This window comes from Halichondria panicea, chromosome 6 (assembly GCF_963675165.1).
Source record: "Halichondria panicea chromosome 6, odHalPani1.1, whole genome shotgun sequence".
NCBI lineage: Eukaryota > Metazoa > Porifera > Demospongiae > Suberitida > Halichondriidae > Halichondria > Halichondria panicea.
In genome coordinates, this window is record NC_087382.1 from 2,362,842 (window position 1) to 2,382,498 (window position 19,657).

Consider the following 19,657-nt stretch of genomic DNA (forward strand, 5'->3'; position numbering starts at 1 on the left):
TGTACATGTAAACAGACATTAATTAATGATTGTGCAGCATGCTGATTTTATTAATGTATTTTCTGCAAATGCGCAATCTCTTTGGTCACATGATCTACCACACTTGCACGATATCGTAAGGGAGCTGACGATGATGTAGTTGTGATACCTACAGGGGAATGGCCATTCTGCGTATAAAGGCACTCTGTAATTACTCAGCAATATTTGCTTGGCTGATTGGAATATTGAAGCCAATAGTCTCACATACTATCGTGTACCAGAGGAGCTGCCTTAAGAAACAATAATAGTTTTGATTTCTGAACAAAATTATGATACTTTTATAAAGTTAGCCGATAACTTTTTAGTCCGTAAATAATGATTGCCGTATTGCTGTGAACATTATCAGGTGACAGTAAAACTAAATAATTCCTACTATAGAAACACGTTTAAATGAGTAAAAATAATTACTGGCTATTGGTCAGTTCTTGTCGCTCTATTCCTTAGTGCCTCGTTTAAATCGTCGTATCCGCTCATGTCTGCAACAAAAATGATTTTCAAAACGAAACAGTAATATTTTGCAGTCGCCTTAGGTAACAATTAATGGCCATAATGATCGAAGAGGTGACCTACTATATACATGGGTTATAAACTGTTGTGATCTCATTATACTTGCTACAATACACCAGCAGTGCAGTTACAGATACAGCCATTGATCACCTATGGGGTCTTGGCTATTATGAGGGAGCTTCATGTTCAGTTCAGCATAGTCAGACACGGAGGAGAGCATGGCGTCCATTATTGAAGACAGGTCAGTGAAGGATGGCCTCTCTTCACAATCCTCCAGCCAGCATCTCTGCATCACTTCTGAGCTGGAGTAATGCGGAGCAATCATTATTAAGATCAGTATTCTATAGGTTACTGTGGTATGATATATGAGTATAGCTAAACACACATAATTATATACCTCCTACAAAATGCATCTTGCAATTTTGAAATTGGCCGCTCAATACTAAGCCCTCAATTAAACCTTGCATGCACCAACTGACTCACATTTCAGTAGTACAGGCAGTGTTAACGGGAGCATCCAATCGGCTTCCTCTCTGTAGGAACTTGACAAGAGTCCTGACGTCTACTCCAGGATAGGGAATCTGACCGCAACTGAAGACCTCCCACATAGTTACTCCATACGACCACTGCAGGGAGTATTGAAATAATTATTGTATTATTTTACTAAGAGCTAGTTGAAACGTACCACATCTGTTTTCTCTGTGAAGATGGCATCGTTTAGGCTTTCCAATGCCATCCACTTGTAGGGCAGCTTGATATCAGCTCGTTCATTCTGTCTGAAATATCCAGTGCTGTAGACGTCCTCGGCCAGTCCAAAGTCACCAACTCTGACATCACCACTAGAGTCCAACCTGAACAGACGGTTGCAGTAATAATGTATAAACGTACAGCAATTAGTATATGTAAGGCATACATGCAGTTCCGTGCTGCCAAGTCTCGATGAATGAATCTTTGCTGAGAGAGATATTCCATTCCTAGGGCAATCTGATGACACATTCTCAACAACAGCTTCCTGACACTCTGTGCCTGTGTGTGTGTGTTTGTGTGTGTGTGTGTGTGTGTGTGTGTGTGTGTGTGTGTGTGTAGTGTGAGAATGGATTGTGTGTGTGTGTGTGTGTGTGTGTGTGTGTGTGTGTGTGTGTGTGTGTGTGTGTGTGTGTGTGTGTGTGTGTGTGTGTGTGTGTGTGTGTGTGTGTGTGTGTGTGTGTGTGTGTGTGTGTGTGTGTGTGTGTGTGTGTGTGTGTGTGTGTGTGTGTGTGTGTGTGTGTGTGTGTGTGTGTGTGTGTGTGTGTGTGTGTGTGTGTGTGTGTGTGTGTGTGTGTGTGTGTGTGTGTGTGTGTGTGTGGTGTGAGAATGGATTACACTTATCAATGGAATATTTGGGAATCGTTGATGTATCTGCATATAAATAATATAATTATATGCATGAGCCTATATAGTCTATATACTTTCTGCTAGCCAGGTTAATGGGCACCATACAATGTTTCCACAGCATGTATTTGGCCTGTCTGTGTTAGCAGCCACTTCCTTTATTACAACCACTGTTGGACTGTTGGTCTACCACAATATAAGGTTTCACTGTACCAAGAGCTGTGTTTCTAGGAACCCCAGCTGGCTCATCAAAAAGAGCATATGTGGTGTGGGTGTGATAATTGTATTAGAGGCATATGTGGTGTGTGATCTGGGTATGAGCTCATAATATAGGAACCTAGTGGTATGGCTGGCCTGGGCGAGTCATGTGTGAAGCATGCAAGTCATGCCAGGTTAATAACAAGTCTCCATATATGGCATGTGTTTGAACTTGTGTGTTAGCAGGCTGCCTCTTTTACGACCACTTCTGGTCTGCCCAAGGGAAGCACTACTCTAAGAAGTCTCCATGCAGTTAGAAATCAAGCCCTTTGCTAGTACGTGTCTGACCTTTTCTTTGCTGCAATTATCAGTCAATTTTAAACCACTTCTCTCCTTTTTCAAATAATCCAGTACACTCCCATTGGTCATATGTGGCATCACCATGGAAACACCAGGTCCGGCATCTAGACACACTCCAATCAGGGGCATGACGTGAGGGTGGTTGAAATCCTTCATCTTGATAATCTCACTAATCAGAAATTGAATATCCGAAGAAGAAAATAAACCTAAAAATAAGACGATACATAATTATATATATAAAAGGTGATTGTACATTTGATTTGGTATTTCAATAGCTACATTTATATAACATGTAGCTAGCTGGTTGTGTAAGTTACCTTTCAATGTCTTCACAGCCACAGCTTGCAATGGCTCATCTTTCCAGTTCATTAGTAGACCTTTATACACCATTCCAGTTTCCCCTGGAAACAAGGTTTTGCAACAATTTTTAAACGGTGCTGAATCATGCAAAATAAGAAATACACGTACTGTACATGTACAATAGAAGATACGTACGTAATATCTCTCACCTTGTCCAATGGGATCACTGCTCAGTTTCAGCTGAGATCCTGGTATCTTTAGAGATTCTGATAGATCAGGCAGCTTCATCACATTACCAAGTATCAGTGACCCTGGACGGAGTGATCATGTGACTACAAAGCTGTATGTATACCATACCGTATACATAGGTCAGCGAAGAAGTACATATTGGTATTGTATGCACGCAAGCCCAAATTGTGAACTTGTACAATAGTTTACACATAATTAATTGCTCGAAATTAGAGGGCGGCGGCGTCCGACTAACTTACGTGCTTGAGAGGCCCAGCAATTGAACTAAATTTTAGCCAAAAGGTTTTAGTAATCTTGCATGCACACATTATTATAATTAGTTCATGTAACGTACAAGCATTGGCTATAGCACTTGAAACCTCTTCAACACTTCCCTCAGAGGCTTTTCCTGTGACATTAAGAGTTTCGTTTGCAGTGGACTCTTCTTCGTCAATATCAGTCAATGGTTTATAAGAGTGATGTCTATCAGTGAGAGATACTTGAGATGTACGACCAGTTGTAGAGGTCTCATCAAAAGGAGTTGACAGTGGATAAATTGGTCTGATGATAATAGCAGATAAGGATGCGAGATCATAAAGAGGTACGTGTCTCATGAAAAGTTGTGCATCTCTAATAATTATTTCTATAGCTTTTGCACAATGAGAAATGTGTCTATAAAATTGTATTACGGATTACCTCTGAGTCAGCACATTGTCAGTTGCAGGTTGTTGTGTTCTCGACAGTTTTCTTCGCTTGTAGATCCGAACACAAACTATAACCCAGCTCAATGAAACAAACAAAATAATGATAATAATGGCCGCAGTGGTTCCAATTACAACGCTCACACTTAGAGGTGTACCTGAAGTTCAAGAGCAAGACTATTATAATCCTTATTTCTTACAATAATAATTGTACTGTACCCTCACGAGAATACGACCACCCAGACGTTTTAGGCTTATAATCGCAAACAGCGAGTTTTCACTCGAATATATGCCCACCCTCAAATCGAGGCTTACACTTGTGGCTATGTCTGTATTTTCATTGACAATAACAATGTTATAAACTAATGCATGAGTACGATTGAAGCATGATAAGAATGAACATGAAGAAGTGGACTCTGACTCTATTCATTGCTCGTCAGAAGTAGCAGCAGGAACTTCCCAAAAGATGGACAAAGTTTGCAGGTGATGACTTTGTTCTGAGATTTGTGTTAGTTGTTACCTTTCTCTGCAACTAACTGTTCATTCTGGGTGGGCGTATAATCAAGTCAAAATACCCTTGTGCAAGAACTTTGAAGCAAAAGAGGGGATGGTCCTATTTTCGCGAGGGTATGGTACATGCATACAGTGATATAATACACTATTGTCAAGCTAGTCTCTACAGACCCTGTGGTTATTAGACAGCTCAATCACATCGATATAAAATAATTATTATAGCGACTATATACAGTAGTATTACTAGCTATGCAGACATTTACACTTACCAGTTTGAGAGCATTCTACCAGGCCAGGATCAGAGCTCCATTCTCCACCACCCATGCATGTGATATTCACTGACCCACTCAGTGTGAGTCCATTGTCACATTGGTAAGTCAGCACAGTTCCCAACAACACTGTATTGCTCAAACTATCATAGTCCACTGTCGTATCATCAACCAAGGTAGCTGTTATAGTTCCATTAGTAGGTTCAGCAGGTACAGTGCAGTTGGCTGTAAACAGGAAACCATTGATCGTAAGAGTTCCATCGTAAAGTAATATCCTGGCATGAACAAATGTACTGTACATGCATTTCCTTGCTTACATTCGCAAGTTGGAGCCTGTCTAATGAATACACCTCCGCTACCATCACCAGCATCGACACAATTCCTCATCTCAGAGCCTGGATTTATTACGAGCACATAACCTGGGTTACAGCTGTAGGTGGCCAAAGTTCCGACACTGTAATCAGAAGTGTTATCAGGAGAGTAGGAGATCATTCCATTGGCTATCTCTGGCAGAGGGGGGCATTGTGCTGTGGGGAAAATAAAGCTGAATAACGATTGGCTAGCACATCACAAACATGCATTTGGTTTGAACCATATAATTATTATACGTGTGTATGTTCACACAAGAACTTTGAAGCAAAAGAGGGGATGGTCCTATTTTCGCGAGGGTATGGTACATGCATACAGTGATATAATACACTATTGTCAAGCTAGTCTCTACAGACCCTGTGGTTATTAGACAGCTCAATCACATCGATATAAAATAATTATTATAGCGACTATATACAGTAGTATTACTAGCTATGCAGACATTTACACTTACCAGTTTGAGAGCATTCTACCAGGCCAGGATCAGAGCTCCATTCTCCACCACCCATGCATGTGATATTCACTGACCCACTCAGTGTGAGTCCATTGTCACATTGGTAAGTCAGCACAGTTCCCAACAACACTGTATTGCTCAAACTATCATAGTCCACTGTCGTATCATCAACCAAGGTAGCTGTTATAGTTCCATTAGTAGGTTCAGCAGGTACAGTGCAGTTGGCTGTAAACAGGAAACCATTGATCGTAAGAGTTCCATCGTAAAGTAATATCCTGGCATGAACAAATGTACTGTACATGCATTTCCTTGCTTACGTTCGCAAGTTGGAGCCTGTCTAATGAATACACCTCCGCTACCATCACCAGCATCGACACAATTCCTCATCTCAGAGCCTGGATTTATTACGAGCACATAACCTGGGTTACAGCTGTAGGTGGCCAAAGTTCCGACACTGTAATCAGAAGTGTTATCAGGAGAGTAGGAGATCATTCCATTGGCTATCTCTGGCAGAGGGGGGCATTGTGCTGTGGGGAAAATAAAGCTGAATAACGATTGGCTAGCACATCACAAACATGCATTTGGTTTGAACCATATAATTATTATACGTGTGTATGTTCACACAAGAACTTTGAAGCAAAAGAGGGGATGGTCCTATTTTCGCGAGGGTATGGTACATGCATACAGTGATATAATACACTATTGTCAAGCTAGTCTCTACAGACCCTGTGGTTATTAGACAGCTCAATCACATCGATATAAAATAATTATTATAGCGACTATATACAGTAGTATTACTAGCTATGCAGACATTTACACTTACCAGTTTGAAAGCATCCTACCAGGCCAGGATCAGAGCTCCATTTTCCATCACCCATGCATGTGATATTCACTGACCCAAACAGTGTGAGTCCATTGTCACATTGGTAAGTCAGCACAGTTCCCTCCAACACTGTATTGTTCAAACTATCATAGTTCACTGTAGTACCATCAACCAAGGTCGCTGTTATAGTTCCCCCAGTAGGTTCAACAGATATAGTGCAGTTGCCTGTGAAACGTTGTAAAGGGCACATCAATATGACGTATTTAATCAGAGGAGGTGCGAAGATTTAACATTTACGTTATCCCTACATGCATATGTAAATGTGGTGAATTAAAAAAGTTGCGGGTGATTATAGACTTTAAAGTGTGTATGTTATAACTAGTTTATATCCTGAGAGCATAGCAACAGCATAGCAACATAACACTGTCTTAGTAACACAATATAAACTGCAGAAAAAAATGACAGAGATAACTCTCTTTATTTACTGATTCAGTCTGTATCCTAGGTGATTTCCAGTGAATATGAGCCATATTTTACTTCCCCCAGGGAAGTATGGAATATGGCTCATATTTTTACTTCTTACAGGCACTATCAAGATTTTAAATAATAAACATAATAGCAATAGCTGTGTCAATAATTATTATACAGAACAGATAGATAACTATATCACATAATGTTCCAGCTCTGTATCCATGCTGTCTACTCTGGCTCCTGATGTGATACTTGTGACTGTACCATAGATGTAGTCGTGGATGCTGCTGATGGCATACCATTAAAGTTAATGGTGCATCCATACAGGTTGTTAAACGATAGTCCAGCTGACATTTGAGCGTGATGAGTCACATTTTCACAATTTTCAATGCTCGAGTGCAGTTTTGCAGCATAAGATGAGTGAGATGGGGCAGACAGGACCGATGACACAGCTTGGTGCTGTATGTTGTTGGTTCGCTCGTACACACGGAGTGCTTCTAGTAAATGATGCCCGGTACGCTCTTGTATTATTTTTTCGGGAACACCACTCTCGTAAAGCTGAGTAGCTCCAGTTGCCCGCAAACTGTGGTTTGTTTTCCTTCCTTGGATGTTTGCTTGCTGACACATCGTTTTGAACTTCTTGATCAGTGTATCTCGACCGATGGAGGAAGTCTAGGGTACCTTGGAGAGGCTTGAAACGAGAATCCTGCTTATCCAGGAAGTTTGGGCATCCAGGATTAGTATCTCTCATGTGCCGGAGTAGTCCACAAAGTAGCTGATGAATGGTTGAGGGTGGGTACTTGTCGCCGTTAACCTTCCTTACTTCAACAGCGAACCTTGAAAGGTGAGTATTCAGAAACTGGGGGTCACTGGATTTGAGGAGGTCTTCTGGAACTGTTTCATTCGGGTATTGTTGGTTCCTTGCGGTTTTCCACTGTTCAAGCACTTTGAGAGACCATTTAGTAGCCTTGCTGGTGTTTTGTGGAGTAAACCCCTTTGCCATTTCTGCTAGCTTGTCTTCAGTTGCGAACTTGAAACGCTTGGAAGTGGAAGGCTGTTCATCCAGCAATGCGGACTCTTGCAGCGAGTTTGTGGGAAGCGACTCTTGCAAAAGTGGGCGAGTCGGGTTTGTGGGCTGGGTTAGTAGTACGCATGGGCATTCGGTCCAGTCGCACATGCCCAAGCAAAATGGGTCGTGTCTGCAAGCTAGAGGAGAGTTGGAGCGAGGAGAGTTAGCTCGAGCAGAGTAGTTTTGCATTCTTTTTCAAAAGCTGTGAGTGAATTGTTGCTAGGAAGGTGGTTGCTTAGTAAATAAATCAGTTGTTGACTGGTTGCCTGCGCCCTCGGCATTGGTTGGTTATAAACCATAATTACTAGTCAACCAGTCAATAACTATTACAGACACATGCAGCTCCATCTCTTCTCCTTTCTAGACGCCGGTATCTGCAGCGTATAAGATTGGCATGACCGACGAATGGCTTGACACAAAAATTAATTGTTGGAATTCCAACACTGAAACCACTGCAAAACAGCCCCACCCCACTTCTGGTACTGCAAAACAGCCCCACCCTACTGCTCAGTGTAACTGCTGCTCGCGCTCGAACAGCCCTCCACGATGGTCTACCCTCGGCCTCATAACCAAGCCAAAGAAGCTCGCCTCTACACTGCTGCAAAACAAAACAGCTCAAGCCCAGCAAAAAGAAACCCTTCTAGTGTTATGGTGAAGCAGAATTGACATGCATCACGAGGTCGAGGACTAGGTCTAGGAACACAGAATCTTCTATAAAATGAACTTTGGACAGTTTTAAAACTATTATTATATTAGTGCACTCAGCCCTCGGGGTTGGCGCCCTCGTGCTTCAGTGCAATAATATATTCCAAACATCCCTCGTGCCCGTGTTATAACTGTACAGCTATTAGCCTTGGGGCGTAGCTGCAGAAGGCATACGGTACAGCTATGTGTGTCTGCATATGTATTCCAGCTGTAACTGCCCAACAGTTGCACTGTGAGTACAACTATAAGAGCGTCCACTCACACACACCCACACCCACACCCACACACACACACACACACCTGATGGTCCTGCACTGAGTGCATCAATAGACTCACTGCAGTCAGACCCACTAAAGCCAACATTACACGAGCACATATTGTCACTGTTGCATATCTGGAAAGAGAGAAATGTGTGTGTCATATTAGAGATCACACTGCAACACAATTGGCACGTTACATCATGTGTACACTCATCCTACTCTGCTCACACACAGTATCGTGTGCGTATTAGGTTACCATGCATACCCCGTTTCCAGAGCAGGTGAGTCCATTGCCTCCCATCAGACAAGGAGGGATGGCCAGGTTCATTAAGGGAACACACTGTCGTTGAAAGCACACCTGCAAACAGTATCGTAATGCAGTATAATTAATGGTGTATATACTTCACAAGTATCACAACTACGAATTAACAAGACATAAATCCAAATTTCATAGATTAGTTCATGCATGATACTTGCCGTGCTAGGTCAGACTTACCATTTCATCTCCACACTTTGTGCCTTCATCAACCAGTCCAGGGTTCACAGCATCCGATGTTGTCGGGGTGACTGAGCCACGACACTGGCGAGACACTCCATTGTCATCTCTGTTTGAAACTGTGATGATGGTGGTGAAGATATTGTTCGGGTTGGTAAATTCCCCAAATTCACAGAAAAGGAGACCACACATTTCGTTTCCTGATGCACACGAGAGGTATTGGCCTTGTGATGGGTCATGGCCACAGTTGCCAAATTGATTACCAACTAGGTTCCTTAAGTAGCACTGGTCTATACCTTTATTGGTGTCTGCATGAGGGGTGGAGGGGTCGATATAAGAATGTATCTACGTAATCTGATAGCACAGTTTAGGCGAATGAATTTCACAGAAATAAAAATTTTTTTGTGTTTACTGATAGCAGCCCACACTAGCACAATTTTAAGTTACTCACTGAAATCAATCTGACACTGAGAATTATACGAGATACAAATGCCAGAGAAGCAGTACGAGTCGTTGTTGTTGCAGAACTGTCCGTCCTGAACTCTGAAATCCTCCGGACAGTCCGAGGAGTCACCAGAGCAATACTCTGTGATGTCACACTCCTGAGTGGACTCACGACAAATGGTGCCATAGGGACGAAGCTGACAGCTATCACAACAAGAGCCGGAGAAACACTCAGCTCCATCCACTAGCTGACAGGAGGTGGCATTGCAGCAGGGATCAGTGCAGATCTATAAGTACATGCATGTATATATACAAGGGATGATGAAATTGGCTCAGTCACATCGCAATAATATTAGTAAAAGGACGGTTATAGATCATATCATACTGCATCACAATGAACATTTGCAAATCGAGTGTAGGGCTAAAATGATGCAATTATAAATTTTTCTGGAGTTGTATACAAACAGTTCTTTGGCACTTCATGGATTTATGCAATCAGACATTGATGATTGATGATGCATAATATTATTTTTGTGTTCAGTTGTCATAATAATGGTTTGTTCCCAGAGAACGCTCAGTACATTTACGCCCCTGTATATTGACCATATTTGTATGCAGTGTGTACAGCAAATATATTCATCCCTGGCCCCCAGCAGCTATTATAATATAATTAATGAATGCACCGCAGGTGCTGATGCCTCGATGGAGGCGGTAGGGCAAAAATTTATTGGCAATAAAAATTATAGATATTAAATACACACATGTACAATTGAATACTTTTCACATGCATGCATGCTTCAAAATTAATAGTGGGAAATATGATTGACCATGAGATTGTTGCTAAAAACAATGCCAATGCATATAATCACTGTGAAATCTCTGAGACCAATATTCAAGGTATCTATACATAATAATTATTATACTGTTAGCCCAATATTAAGGTCACCTCTGGAGTTCCACAGTCGCAGACCTCCCCTTCTTCTCTGAGTCCATTCCCACATGCTCCCTCTCCCAAAATGACCGCTGGCTCGTTGAACAGACAAGAGTTGAGATTGTGTGTTGAGAAGCCTACAACGAGGTCATCACGTGAGCAGGAGGACCATCGAGTGGGTGGGGTAGAATTTGACAGCAGAGCGCTAGCCATGATACAGTTCCCTGACGGGTCATTACACGAACATACTCCTGTGGAGTAGGTAACAAGCAAAGGATGGTTTCATATCAGAGTACATGTTAGCAGAATTATTATGGAGTCATAAGTTTAGAAGTTTTAAATAGGCATACATGCCATGACATTGGATCAATAAGAAACCCTGGCCCCTGCGAATGCCATGGTTCACTATATAAGGACATGCAAGAGAAGCATCAAACTATTGGTTCAAGATTCATGCACTCATATTTCCCATTCTGAAATGAAACAAAGCAAACTCAGTATCACTATATCCTCCTTCCACTCACTGGGAGAGTCATCATGATGCATGTTGAAGATGTGTCCCAACTCATGGGCAGCAGTGGCTCCAGTACTTTCCACACTCCTACCCCTGTCTTCAATGATCCCCACTGATCGAGTGTTACTGCACATCGCTCTAACATTGGCTATACCCAGAGTGTCACCGTCAAGGTCAATACCTCTGTATGTGCATGTGTGTGTGAGGGGGGAACAGCTCTTTACATAGTCATTTGTTGATTACAGAATATATAAGCTTGCACTGCATGTACTATCACTTTCGGGTTAAACAACAATTAGAGATAGTATCCACACAAAAACTATGTGGACGCTATCAACCACTCAGAGTGTAGAAATATATACATACGTGAAGAGCATGGCGCTGTCTTTGTGACTCGATATACTGTAGGCCTCAAAGTTGTCCAGCAGTAAAGATGGGTCGGAAACAATCGCAATTCTGTCTCCAGTATTCCATGTCTCAACATAAGTCAGCACAATGCGAATACTGTACTCACCTCTGTACAGCTGTGTGTGTGTGTGTGTGTGTGTGTGTGTGTGTGTGTGTGTGTGTGTGTGTGTGTGTGTGTGTGTGTGTGTGTGTGTGTGTGTGTGTGTGTGTGTGTGTGTGTGCGTGTGTGCGTGCGTGCGTGCATGTTTGTGTGTGTGTGGGTGTGTGTGTGTGTGCGTGTGTGTGTGTGTGTGTGTGTGTGTGTGTGTGTGTGTATGTGTGTGTGTGTGTGTGTGTGTGTGCGTGTGTGCGTGCGTGCGTGCATGTTTGTGTGTGTGTGGGTGTGTGTGTGTGTGCGTGTGCATATTTGTATGCATGTGGGTGTGTGTGTGTGCGCGTGTGCATGTTTGTGTGTGGGTGGGTGTGTGTGCGTGTGTGTACGTGCGTGTGTATGAGGGTGTGAGAGTTTGTGTGCATGTACATGTACATAAGCAAGTCTCAGTTGCTCATTACAAACAAAGGCTGAGCTACAATCGTTGTAGAAAATACGAGACTTTGAAATTATGCATAATTATAATACTCGTTGAAACTACAAGCTAATAATTATTATTAATGGGCTCATAACATATAGTACACGGTAAGAAATATAATAGTTGCTGCATTAGATGTACGTTAGTAACTCACTCACCATGTCAATGTAGTTGGTGAGCTCCATAGATCTTTGCACCGTTTCATTCACTGTCCCATAATCTTGAAACTGAGAGGACAGAAAGTTAGCTAGCAGCAACCATGCATCACCAACTGCAGTGGAATCTTTTTAGTTGAAAGGCCAACTGCCATATACGTACAGCCCAGCACCTTGGTCCTAAATCAGCAGCTTGTGTTCAAAGCAACCCCCGAAACAAAAAGGTCACCTTCTTAATAGCCAAAAGTTTGTTCTCTAAAGATAGATCTAAACATGGACCAGTGTCAGAGGAATGAACAAACTGTATTTTATAACCCGGGCACTTATGAAAAGTATCTACACTGTATAATTATATGAACAGGTTCGACTATAAGTTAACTCTCCAGAGGGCACCAGGATATGAGATTGGGTACATACATTGCATGTACATACCTGGCGCTGGTCGTTGATGACTGCCCACTCTACTATCAGCTCACCTAGGCTGTTCTGTCTTTTCCGCTGCACAAGACAAAACAATTACTTAATTTGGATACCATCAGAAACCAGAGTAATCTTCTTATTCCCTGTTACAGTGGAACCCCTCAAAGGCCATCCCTGAAGAAAGACCAACTGCATTATAATTATAACGGCCAGGCACAAAATGAGCAGCTTGTGTACAAAACAACACCTCCTTTAAAAGGCTCTATTGATGATCTCTTTATATAACTGACCTCACTAACATACCAACATGCCACTTACAAGTACGATGATCAACAGATATCGTACAAATACTCAAAGGTATAGTCATCCAAATTAACTTACTCTAAGTTTGGCATCAGAGAGATCAATTGCTAACCCATCCGAAGAGTTGTGGTTAGAGTTAGGGATTCCTGAAATGAAACAACAATCTATACACGTACACGAAACAGCAAATACATTTATGTAATAAGGACTTAATTGAACACCACAGCCAATCAACCAAGCTATATTATCGAGACCAACTATTGCCAAGACCACTGCTAGGAAATAGCTACAATGTACTATTCTCGGAAAATGGGTAGACATCAATATTGGCTAGGGGAATAAACTGTGCAGGATGTTATATAATGCTATATGTGACTCACCACAACCAATCTCTCTGGCTTTAAACTCTGACTCCATGTACAGTACATGAGGTGCATCCAGCTGCTATAGGAAACGTGAACGGAAATGCTTTAAAGTCTTATCATAATTTGATCTGGACAATTCCTCCACCTCTGAATACCAAGGCATAACATGCTCGCATTACTATAATATGCCGTATGGAGGAATGAGTTTGACAATTACTTGGCAAACATATCATTTCACTAACAAACAAGCGCAATACTTTATAATTAAGATGCTACCTGAGTGCCACTTGAATCCAGAGGCTCAATATGGAAGAACTGGTCTGCACTGTTTGAGTCTCCAAATGATCCCCTACAATGATTATTACATGAGGTTATTATAATAATAATATAATAATAGTGTTACAAATTTTCAGGATGACATAAAAATGCATCGGCAGACATTAAATTTGTGGACTTATTTTACAGCTGTTTCTATAACCATAATTATAATACATATTAATTAACAGATTTTCTCACTTTAATCCTGTACAGGTGCTCATTGTGGCCCTCCACTCCGGGTGACCCTCTACCCATCCCTGGTAGAAACAGTTCACAGGGCCCTGGGTGGGGAGAGTTGTGGTTAGTACTCACGTGCAGCAGAGATCAGGAATGGGTGACGTACGTGTCTTTACACTCATGCATTATATTGAAGCAATCAACCCAACGTGTAAATCAAGTACACACATGCAGGAATGAGAAAATATTACAAGCCTGGACAAGCCGGTTAAAACGATACACGAGAACTTATACAATTAATACATGCAGCTAGCTAGGGGGTGGGGCTCACTGTATCTGCGCAGGAAGCTAGTGAGGTGCACGCGTGCAGGCATAATTATTGTTGTCTTTGTGTCTTTTGCGCTGAAAATCAGAGAATCTAGTTTTAAATACTTTGTGCTAGGGAATGTACTTTGTACTATGGTTGTTGCACTAAAGATCAAAGTTATAGTTTATACAAGCTGTTTGACCACAAGCCCACGGTATGTGCTGTTATATATATCTTAGGGTATAACTAGTTGTGGCCCGACCTTCTGTTAAGAAAGGAGGTCAGGTTAATTGCCCTATTTTGGATTTGATCCACAGCATTTTGCACATGGTTGGTTACACTTCTGTTATATAGTTGCGAAACCGCAATGCAGTATCACATTAACTGTAATTTATATGCTGTGAATTAGCCACGTGTGATCAAGTCGGTTAACGCCCACTTGAGAAATAATATTCATAGCAGTGTTACATAATGCAGCAGAACAAATCTCAGATTAATAATGCACACTAGCCTATACCGCATGCATGCAGCTATTCTTAAAATTAACGATATTCATAGTTAGTATATACACGCAATACAAAGAACAGATATATTTTAAGGCTGGGGACCCTTAAAGGATTGTAAAAGAGAAAGTGACCACTCACTTTTGATATAACAGGCTCTCCTTGCTTGTTGTAGTGCTTGCTTGTGAAGTGCGGGGGAAACAAATCTCTGTATGAATGAGTGCAAGGTAAAGACATCGTTAATGCATATACTGCATGGCTGTGTTTTGGTGGAATTAGAATGAAGTCAAAGTTTGATTTCATGGCCTACATATAATGCTTTGAGTGCCACCTTTAAGCCGCTATGTCCACACAGTAAAGAATAGGCTCATCCCTCCCCCCCATGCAGTTTAATGAGCTTGTTGTATTTTGACCTTTGAGATCAAAGGAATGCATGATGAAATGCACTGTGGGTAAAGCCAGAGGAGGTCCGACATGCTTGCACGAATCACTACAAGTTCAGTACATTTGGCCTGTACGTTATCACGTGACCGCATGACATCAATGCACTGAACTTGTAGTGATTCGTGCACGCATGTCGGACCTCCTCTAGGGTAAAACCCTTTGGAGACCTGAGCCCATCCTCCAACCAAAACAGAAAACATGATAAGCTAATTGAATTTGGGGAAAATTCTGGGCGTACAATCATTGTCATGTCAATACAGGACCACAATAGAGAGAATCTGTACAACCCAGGACTGCATCCTATCATGATCACATGTGGCATTTGTGTGACATCTACTGCCCCCTCTCCCTGCCATAGTCTGGCCACCCTGTTAGAACTCTACACTGCATGGGTGCTATGTGAAATCTCACTTGTTCATAGTTAGATGCACTGATACCTCATTTACAGTAAGTGTGAACTTCAATAGATGAGAGCCGTCCTGCATGCATATAAGAATATAACCAATACAATTAAAGCTTATAGTGTCAGATTCAAATTCATGCAGCTGCACATGTAAGTTAGGCTTACCTGGCTATCCACTCTGTTAGTAATGACAGGCTGTACAATCGTGTAGTTGTGAATGGTCTCTGTAAGTAGCGCAGAAAAAATCATAGTTACACATTTATACGAATATAGATTAGTCTCGCACCAGCTCTGATTTTTTTATATTGGAACGCTATAGGTTAAAAAAGGTCTGGTGACTTTTCTATCACAAGTTGTGTTTGTGTTAATTTGTACGCAAAGATTTCTTCTATAGCCACTATCAGGAGTGTATGAAGAGGAGTATCCATGCAACTTTAGCAGTTGTAGTGTAAACCTAGCCTCGATCCCAGGCCGAGTTTTCGCTTTTATAACGGTTAGGCGAACAACTAGGCCCGGTACTATAGTTGTCTGTGCATGTGTCAGTCGTTAGCCAGATTCTGGCTATTAGCATATTCTTGTTCACTTTTGTGACATTTATATTCGTGTACTATCGTGTACTAGCAGTCAGTATCCCGTTTATCATTATTGGAATCGATTGGAATGGCTCTTTAATAGCTGAAGCTTTTATCTTCCTTGAAGCTTAGAAAACATTATTCTGAAGACAAGCTTTGTCAAACTTGTCAAGGTCAGATATTCTTGTGTGGTTCTATCAAGTCATTTTTGTTTGGTAAGATCTAGATCCACCATTGATATATCTTATGGTGGATCAAGGGAAGAGTGTGAGAGCTAGAGGACTTGGTGCTGCCATCATCAGCTCGAACAGTATAGTCTCGAGTAGTCTCACGAGCAGACTTGTCCAAGTCTGCTCGCGAGACTACTCAAACAGGGGGATCGACAATGACACTATATTAAACCTGTTTAATACGATTATGTACACGTATTCTACTTCTCTGCACAGGAGCAATGGCTAATATCCAGCTATCCCAACAGTGCTCCTCTTGGCTATATACTAACGGACGAGACTGGACAGTGTGAGGTAAGGGTTAAACCCTCTTCTGTCTTCGGTTTCTTTTTAATCTTGTCCTACTCACAGAGCTGGAGCTCAGAGGCATCAAGAGAGTCTACATTTCTCAAGCAACAAGATTTACCTGAGTTATGAATAGGGGCCTCGAATCAGAGAGGTCCAGCAGCCTGCAAACCTAAGAGGCATTCAATCATCCTGAAGTTGCCCTGGGTCACTATAATCATGCTGCAGCACAACCGGCAACTCCCCTTGTGAAGCAGCTCCCTATGTGCATATAGCTAGTATAGCTATGTAGCTGGATTGCTTGGCACCTAGGAAGGATCTTCGAAGAAATAAAGAGACAAAGACTCCCGTCGGTCGAATGCATGTACTTATTATCTGTGTAATGTATCAGTCTTATAAAATATCCCTCACTTGTATGGAGCCTACAGGAAGTGTCTATATGGTTTCGAAGGATTGATCATAAGGAGATCTCTAGATATAGAAGTGTTAATATAGAAGTGTTAAGAATCCATAAACAGTGTTGCTGCTTTCATGTTTGGTAAACACCTTCATTTCAAAATGTGAAATGTTGTTAATATCAAAAGAGAAGTAGACCGATGGTATATATCTATAATGACTATGGTAAAATTGCAAAGATTAGCTCAATGCAAATATAGACTATAATTATATAGTTCACACTTGTGATAAAAATTTGTGACAAAGTTTCTATCAGCCACTTACACTGCAAATTTATATTTACGACCATGCACAAGACCCTGCATCCATGTATATAATTATAGTGCCTGCACAACTAGATCTACTGAGTGAGGAGTTGCTGCATGCCATTAATTTTAATATATATAGCTATACCCCTGTAATTATAAGGCTATAATTATATATCTAGATACCTGATGGTGCTTTTCGACTCTTGAAGGGCTCTTTGCCAGATTGCAGGAGTGTCATACATTCAACACAGGACAGCATAGAGAGGACCAGACACACAGCTATTGAGTATTTCATCTTGCAACTAGATTCTTATCACGCTTTACTGACTTGCTTGCCACTTAATTAAGCTTGCACATTCAACATAATTTTATATTTTATGAGCTGCTTCCGTAGTAGTTTTAGCCACACCCACCGTCCACTTTACATGGGGATTGGTGTTCACTCAGGAACGGAAGTTAAATTTAACCACAACACACCCCTCGAATTCTTCAGCAGTTGCTGGGACACTGGGACACAACAATAGGTCAACATAATTATGGAGGAGTAGTGGATGATGTTGAATGCCTCCTGGAGCTGCACAGCTCTACTGTACTATGAGATTGGTACCAGGACTTCAGTGAGCAAGGTGCAGGTGCAGGTGCATGGACGATGAACAGACTCACATTGTTACCAAAGTAAGTAATGACAGTATTAGTTAAGAACATGTATCGTTAACGGTGTTTATTTTGAATTTTTCATTTGATGGCATCCCACTGATTTATTGTTTTGAGCATTCAAAAGCAGTAGTTTGATCAGCAGTACTTTAACTCTTTAACCGCCACGGGCCACGATCGTGGCCCGCAATAGTGACTTTTTTTGCGAAATTCTAATTCTGCGATACTTAGGAAGTAGCTCGAACTACGCACATCCCTGTATAGAGGAAGAGCTGTAGAATCACGTGCAATTTAGTCTAGAATTTTCCAAGCCACGTTGCTATGTTAAAATTTCATTAGCATCTTGCTATGGCTAGATTGTTGAACAGCTTGAGGACAGCAATGGCGATGTCTCCTCTGGTGATGACAGTACCTATGAAGGAGAGGGGATAGTAGGATACCTCCCAAAGGCTACCAGCTTTATGCCAGACGCTGATGAACTGTCTGGGACTGAGGACATGCATGACATGGATCTAGACGCTAGCACTATGGACCAGGACGGTGAAAGACCAGGAGAGGGCTCACTGTGTGACTCTGGCAAGTAGTATAGTATAGCTAGAATATCAGTAGTGTAAGTATAGTATAGCATTAGCAGTAATGAACAGTCTTTATGTGAGCTTGTAAATTTCATAGATCGTTCACCGATATAGTAATACATGTACGTATTGTACTTCAAATTGATATATCTTAGCATTCATATGATGTGAAAAAATCAAGCTTAGTCAAGCCTTTATATACCATAAGATAGGCTGATCCATAAAAAAAATTTTGGATTTTATCTCACCGCTGGCCGAGCATTTAAAATGATAAAAACGGGTGAGCGTAATAACCGTGGTTGTTATGGCAACACATGTTGCACCATTTTATTCCTTGTTGTATGGGCATTCTATTGGTATATGGTTGCTAGGCATTTTATTGCTCTGGAAACCCGATAGAGAATTTACAGACATTTCACTTCACTGTTAATTAAGAATCCGACGGTTAAAGGGTTAAGGGACAAATTTCAACATCTAGTCAAACACGTCTCCAAGGTACACATTTACGCAAAGTGGGCTGTCCAGCACACATTCATGTTGATACTTTCCATCATTTGGTGTTTCCATTGAACCCAGCAACCATTCACTCGGATCTAAGCCCAGAAACAAAGGCAACAAAGTTTGCAGCTCTAAAGCAAGTACTCTTGGGAAAGAAAAAGTGGAGACAACAAAATGTAGTAACATAATTATTATACTGTTCAAGAGATTATCACGGATAAAGGCACTAAGACAGGTTACACAGGTATGTCGTCACTTTTCATTGGATAATTATTATATTTCCTTATACATTTATAGGCTAAGGAGAAATTACTGGAAGAAAACGCTCCTGAGTCCAACTAATCAGGCTCAGCCACAAAGCAGTAAACTCTTTGTTTCACTACACGCTTTAATAAATGTACCTGCATGTAAATGCATGAGATATATAAATGATTGATTATGACAAACAGGGAGAAAGAGGTACAACGAATACTCTGAGAAGATTGTCTTGGGGACAAGAAGCCTGCATTGTGCCGGTGAGTATATCAATGATTAAGTTGCGTATTAACTGTTTAAACGCAGTTTCTATATATAATTATGTTGACATCAGCATTGTTTCTTGCGTCTTTCCCTTAGTGTCCATACTTTAGCATGAATATATGTTTTAGTAGACAATCTCTTCATTATGGCCATTGTACTAAAGGCGACTGCAAAAATATTACTGCATGGTTACTGCGAAATATATTAATGTTTCGCTTTTTTGCAG

The 19,657-nt window shown here is 41.3% G+C and overlaps 2 protein-coding genes across 6 annotated transcripts in view; one reads left to right on the forward strand and one right to left on the reverse strand.

Annotated features, from left to right (window-relative positions):
* The window catches only part of LOC135337904 (uncharacterized), a 42,254-nt gene that overhangs the window by 22,455 nt on the left and 142 nt on the right, over positions 1 to 19,657 (forward strand). The window contains exons 1-3 of one of the 5 annotated variants that reach the window (XR_010395355.1): positions 17,702 to 17,860; positions 18,991 to 19,156; positions 19,210 to 19,427. The exons of 1 other annotated variant lie outside the window; for it this stretch is intronic. The gene's annotated coding sequence lies outside the window, so the exon portion shown is untranslated. Of the gene's footprint in view, positions 1 to 17,701; positions 17,861 to 18,000; positions 19,157 to 19,209; positions 19,428 to 19,657 lie in introns of those variants that run through there. 3 more of the 5 variants (XR_010395356.1, XR_010395354.1, XR_010395353.1) reach the window with 3 other exon arrangements.
* On the reverse strand, positions 287 to 17,574 carry LOC135337898 (uncharacterized). Its single transcript, XM_064533913.1, has 32 exons — positions 17,369 to 17,574; positions 15,560 to 15,618; positions 15,403 to 15,470; positions 14,689 to 14,755; positions 13,759 to 13,841; positions 13,519 to 13,591; positions 13,258 to 13,321; positions 12,956 to 13,023; positions 12,587 to 12,652; positions 12,158 to 12,226; positions 11,389 to 11,546; positions 11,033 to 11,205; positions 10,524 to 10,759; positions 9,585 to 9,864; positions 9,134 to 9,441; positions 8,903 to 8,995; positions 8,678 to 8,771; positions 6,133 to 6,357; positions 5,627 to 5,836; positions 5,310 to 5,534; positions 4,804 to 5,013; positions 4,487 to 4,711; positions 3,700 to 3,862; positions 3,359 to 3,564; positions 2,985 to 3,086; positions 2,793 to 2,876; positions 2,464 to 2,681; positions 1,460 to 1,572; positions 1,232 to 1,397; positions 1,030 to 1,172; positions 697 to 848; positions 287 to 515 (listed from the first exon to the last, which is right to left on the reverse strand). The coding sequence occupies exons 1-32, from the start codon at positions 17,478 to 17,480 to the stop codon at positions 451 to 453; spliced, it is 4,578 nt and encodes a 1,525-aa protein (XP_064389983.1). The 5' UTR covers positions 17,481 to 17,574; the 3' UTR covers positions 287 to 450.

Excerpts from the sequence above, each read along its gene's own strand:
- LOC135337898 (XM_064533913.1), bottom strand. The coding sequence starts at position 17,480 with ATGAAATACTCAATAGCTGTGTGTCTGGTCCTCTCTATGCTGTCCTGT. Across the intron at positions 5,837-6,132 it reads GGTAGGATGCTTTCAAACTG|CACAATGCCCCCCTCTGCCA; the intron begins GTAAGTGTAAAT and ends TTTTCCCCACAG. Across the intron at positions 3,087-3,358 it reads AAGTGCTATAGCCAATGCTT|GGTCACTGATACTTGGTAAT; the intron begins GTACGTTACATG and ends CACTCCGTCCAG.